The sequence below is a fragment of the Nannospalax galili genome, unplaced genomic scaffold, assembly GCF_000622305.1.
Source record: "Nannospalax galili isolate Female #2095 unplaced genomic scaffold, S.galili_v1.0 scaffold591, whole genome shotgun sequence".
Taxonomy (NCBI): Eukaryota; Metazoa; Chordata; class Mammalia; order Rodentia; family Spalacidae; genus Nannospalax; species Nannospalax galili.
Window position 1 is genome coordinate 1,646,991 of NW_008330926.1, and position 5,506 is coordinate 1,652,496.

The following is a 5,506-nucleotide window of genomic DNA, read 5'->3' on the forward strand; positions in this document are numbered from 1 at the left end:
TATTAAAAATAAAATAAAAGGCCACAGCAGTGTTTTGAGTTCTTTTTCTATTCCTGTAGAGGTTGTAATTAAAGAAAAGATCAAGAAATTATTCTTGGTTGGTGATCTGTGGTACTTTGAGGATTTAGTGTCTTAGTTTCTAAGCAAGATGCCTCAGACTGGCTGTGGAATGGGCCTGATTGTGAGACTGGAAGATACTATCACCACCATACCAGATTTCCTCTTCTTCTGTGGTACCTAAAAGATAAATGGAATTTTTAGAGACTCAAATTGTTGCTGTTCCCCTCCTTTCTAAAAAAGTGTATGAGTTGCCAGTTACCTAATAGGTTAGTCAAATGCCCAGGTGCCATCTTGTAGACTACCATTTTAGAGAGGTGAAACTTTGAATGACAAAGAGATGACACTACAGTGGGGAGTTCAGCTGCCCATGCAGGCCTTTGTATGTGTCTGGCCCATTATGTCCTTCCTTCCAGTCTCCTCCTTTTTTGCAAATCATCACCTAACACTAACTAGTTGTTTGTTTTTCTTGCATTCATTTTCTCTGCTGCTCCATTCTGTTCCATCAGCCCCATTACAGCCTGGTAAGACCCAACAAGCACATGTATGTTTGTACAATCTTCTTGCTATTGTCACTTTGCTTCTTGATCATACAAAGAGTATTTCCCTTCATACCCTCTGGGTATTAAAGAAATCATGCTTGCTCTGCCAGGCCAGGATTCCAGATAGCTATATGCCAGTTATATAGACATGACTGATCTACCAGGTTGAGCAGGTTACAAGGTGGGTGGATTGGTCTTTTGTTGTCCAAGACTCAGGACCCCCTTTGACAGAGCATCCTCCTACTGCTGCCTCCCTACCCAGTCACTGATATGCTTCCCTTACTCCTTCTCTAGGTTAAGTAGCCTGTCTTCTCTGGGAGAGTCCACAACTGAACGCAAGTTCCCGTCCCACCACTACCAACCCTCCGACACCTCTGAGACAACAGGTAACTACCAATTTGGGCATCAGTACATAGACATGGGTATTTACCCATAAATAGAGATCCTATATACCCAAGTGTAACACACCTTAACTTTATATTAAGCACGTAAATATGCTGGGCTTTTTGTTACCAGTTTTATTAGTTGCCTCCTTATACCAACCTAGGAAGTGGGTTTTTTATCCTTATTTTACAGATGAGTAAGCTGAGGCACAGAGGAGTTAGGAAACTTGCCCAGTTTCATGTTTATTGGAGATGGAATGGAGGCTTGGAGCCAGTTCCATTTTTAAGTCCCCTTGAGGCCCATGCCTCAATCATTATGAAATGCTTTTACACATGTACAGTGTCTGACAAATGTTCACAGGGAAGAAGGTTGGTAACCACCCCATCTCTTTCTTCCTCTCTCCCTTATTCCTCCCTCCTTCCCTTCTTCCCTCCCTCTTCCTCCTTTCTACTCTGTGCATGGATATTGATAGGAATAAAAGGGTTTCTCCTGACATTATCTTTCCCTGGATTTTGCAAGGGACCAATACTGAGTCACTTTCTACAAGTTAACCAGCTCTGTAACACAGTCAACAAGGATTGGTGCTCCACTTGGTGTATTCATTGGACGTAATGGTAGAAAATTACCTGTCAATCCAGGGGACTGCTTATCTATAACATCAGTCTTGGGAACATAGCTAGACTTAGCCCTGCCCCTTTGACTAATCTGCTCCAAACAGACCATAAGGGACAACCATTTCAGCACCTTAAAGAAGAATTAACCTCTCATAGGGAATACAAAGAAGATTCCAGGTTTCTATAATCCCTGAGGGTGTTATATTTTACAGCAATATATGTGGACAGGATGACTCTGGGGAATTGTATTAGTCTGGGGATGCTTCTTAAGAAAAAAGTTGGCCTTGGCTTAGGTGATCTTTCAATGAGGCTGCCTGCCCATACTCTTCTCATTCTCTCTAACACCTACCAGGTCTTGTTCAACGCTGTGTCATCATCCAAAAGGACCAACATGGCTTTGGCTTCACAGTTAGTGGGGATCGCATTGTTTTGGTCCAGTCTGTGCGTCCTGGTGAGTACTGTAGCCCTCCTGGCAACAGTGGAAAGTTTTCAGAAGGCACCATGTATCTAATAATGCTACATGGCTTGGAGAATGTGTGAATGGGGGTGGGTCCCTGAGGATTAATTATCCTAGAACTGGCTTCCCATGGACTCCTGGAGAGGAAAGTCTCTGCCATTTTGAGCAAGTAGAATTTCTGGGGATCCCACTTTATGTCTGTCTCTACCACTGGCTAGTACAAAAGCAGCAGAACAGCCCTCATCATCAGGCAGATCCTTTTCATCACAAGGCAAGCTGTGAACCCCTTCTGGGTCAGAAGAAGATGCCATGGAAGACTCAAAGTGCCTCCATCTTCTTACTTATCTTTTATTATCCAAGATAATTGCTTTCTACAGAAGTTTGCATTTGAGATAGGCACACTGTTCCAAGTGGTTTTAGGACACATTTGCAATCAATTGATTTTAATAAGTTACCAAGAGATAAATTTTATGTGTTAGGTATTATGTCAGATGAAAATGTATTTGGACATTTAAGTAGTTTGTGGCTCTAGGTGTAGTCCCTTCTAATCACTCTGGGTAACCCTCTTGGGAAAAACAAAATTTCTGGAATAGTCTGGAAGGTAGGAGTGAAAAGTAGATTGATAGGACAGGAATTTGGTGAGACGAGAGTTAAGAGTGGGAGGCACATAATAGGTGCATCCGTAGTGTGGCTCATTATTTACAAAAGAGTTGTGTTTAAGGAAAGCTCTTTCAGATGCCAGGTAGTAAAAGTATTACTAGTGACTCGGGCCAAAAAGACAATCAGAAGAGAGAAGGGTGCAGGAGAATATGAAAAAATATCCCTAAAGGAAACCAACTACCTATAGTAAATAGAACTAGGCCAATACTACGGGGCATCATAGGTTTGACTTGTAGGACACAGGAAAGGGCAGGGCAGACTGGCATTTCACTCTAGGAATGAAAGGGGAAAAATATACTTGCAATGATTTGGGTGAAACACCTAGGGATGTGTGTTCAGGAAAAATGAAGAGGCTTTCAAATGTATGACCAAAATGAGATGTGCAGATTATGCAACGATGAGAATAATTAGGGCTTCTTATGTTCTCCTGTCTGGGAGGTTTCTTTTCAGATAGTTTTTTTCTTTTCATCTTTTATGTTTCAGGGTTCCTGAATTAGAATGAGACAGAGCTAGTAGAACTGCTCAAACTTCCCTCTAAGAGCTACTAGATATAGGAAGTGCGGAATCCCCTCTAGTGAAGTGTGGGTTCAGCTCTCCTTCATTTTTCTCCCTAATGTTAGGCTAAGCAGAGAAGAAAGAATAAAAGGTAACTTGATGTAAAATGTAGGTTTGGGGGCAGGGGGTTGGGAGGGAGAGAGAGAATGAGCACATGCAGATGCACACGCACTCAAATGCCCATGTTTGTGTGTATGCACTTGCATGCATACATTTGTATTTTGGGTAGGCAAGAAACTTTGGACTGGCATTGAAATCAAAGGATAACAAACAGTTGCTACTGTCTTTTCCTCATATCAGGTTTCTTTATTTCTGCTTGTATCCAGATCACTTAGACCCTAGGACATTCAGAATCCTTATTCTGGGGCCTATTCCAAAAGTACTGAAGCACTTTCTGGCAAATGGAGCCAAGGATACACTTTTTAACCAATTTCCTCCATGATTCTTATGCTTACCGAAACCTTGGGAACAACTTCTCAAATTCCTTTTAAGAGTTTTAATTTTTTTTTCCTTTTTTTTGGGTCTTTTTGAGATAGGGTCTCCCTGTAGTCCCAGCTGGCCTGGAGCTCACTATGTAGACCAGACTGGCCTTGAACTCAGAGATCCACCTGCCTCTGCCTCCCGAGTGCTGGGATTAAAGGCATGTGCCACCACGCCTGGCTCAAAAGTTTTAATTTTTTAAATCACTGTTGCTGGAAGTCACCTGTCATTTATATATTCAGGTAAAATAGCTATTTCTCCTCCAGCTTTAAAGTTATTGCAAGTATTCTTCCATAAATAATGTGGTTTTTTTTTTTAAGATTTACTTATTTGGGCTGGAGAGATGGCTCAGCAGTTAAGAGCACCGACTGCTCTTGCAGAGGACCCAGGTTCGATTCCCAGCACCCACATGGCAACTATGAACCGTCCTTAACTCCAGTTCCAGGGGAATCCGAAGCCCTCTTCTGACCTCCTCAGCATTGCATGACACGGGTGCACTCACATACATGCAGGCAATACACTCATACACATTAAAAAAATGGAAATAATAAAATATTTTTTTAAAGATTTACTTATTTATTTTATGTGTATGTGTGTGCCTACATGTATATATATATACACACAATGTGCATGCAGGTGCCCAAATAAGCCTGGAAGAGGGTGTCAGACACCCTGGAGCTGGAGTTACAGGCAGTTGTGAACCTGATGTGAGTGCTGAGAACCGAACCTGGGTCCTCTGCAAGAGCAGCAAACTGCTGAACACAGCCCCAAATAGCACATTTTAGATGAGGAAAATCTGGAATTGAAAAACTAAAATGGAGGGTTGTCATCACTGTATTTTTTTTTTCTTTATATACTAGAAGCATCTAGATGTACTTGGTTTTGATTAGATAAATGAAACTTTACAAGATTGAGTGATCATCTTGGGGAGCTGGAGGGAAGTGCAGCCGTTAAAGGCTAAGGCTAACAACCAAAATGTTAATGATCATCTTGGGGCAAATTTTTAAAATATAACATTTATGCTTCTTATTAATTTGGGGGGCTGTAGTGTTCTTGTGCTTCTTTTGTATAAATTGCAGCTACAAATAGAAGCCATTTACAACTACATAGTGATCAGAACCACTGTACCCTTCAGTTGAAAAGGACAAGAGCATGTTCTTTTAAGCTCCTCCTGATCAGCCAGCATCAGAAGCCCTTGTTGTCCCTTTCAAAGGGAGAAACTGTCAATGTTTTAAAGAGTTTTTTTTTAACAAACTATATTGTTATCTGTAATTATATGAACTTCAGAATATCTTTATGAACTTCTCAAGACTTTTGAGCCAGTTTGAAAGCTGTTGTTTTAATCCATTCCGTTTCTCCAGCTCTTTTTTTTAAACGATAAGCTCTCACTATGTGGCCTCCTGAATGCTGGCATCAAAGTCCTTTACCACTATGACCCACTTCTCCAAATCTTAACAATAGTTTTTTACTAATTGTTCTTAATACAATAAACTCATCTTGGGGCTTGAGAGATGACTTAATGGTTAAGAGCACTGGCTCTTCTTGCAGAAGACCTGGGTTCAAATCCCAGCACCCACATGGCGGGTAACATAACTCCAGTTCCAGGGGATCCAACACCTTCTTCTGTCCTCCGCAGGCACTGTACAGCACAGGTGCACTTACACACATGCAGGCATAATAATCATACATATAAAATAAAAATAAATAGGGGCTAGAGAGATGGTTCAGTGGTTAAGAGCACTGACTGCTCTTGCAGA

The 5,506-nt window shown here is 41.3% G+C and overlaps 1 protein-coding gene across 16 annotated transcripts in view; it reads left to right on the plus strand.

The window, feature by feature from the left end:
• The window catches only part of Arhgef11 (Rho guanine nucleotide exchange factor 11), a 133,554-nt gene that overhangs the window by 70,757 nt on the left and 57,291 nt on the right, over positions 1–5,506 (plus strand). For 12 of the 16 annotated variants that reach the window (XM_017803546.2, XM_017803550.2, XM_029556508.1 and 9 more), the window contains exons 3-5: positions 567–581; positions 894–985; positions 1,950–2,048. In XM_017803546.2, coding sequence (XP_017659035.1) covers positions 567–581; positions 894–985; positions 1,950–2,048 — 206 coding nt within the window. The remainder of the gene's footprint in view (positions 1–566; positions 582–893; positions 986–1,949; positions 2,049–5,506) is intronic. The other 4 variants (XM_029556502.1, XM_017803570.2, XM_008853226.3 and 1 more) reach the window with 1 other exon arrangement.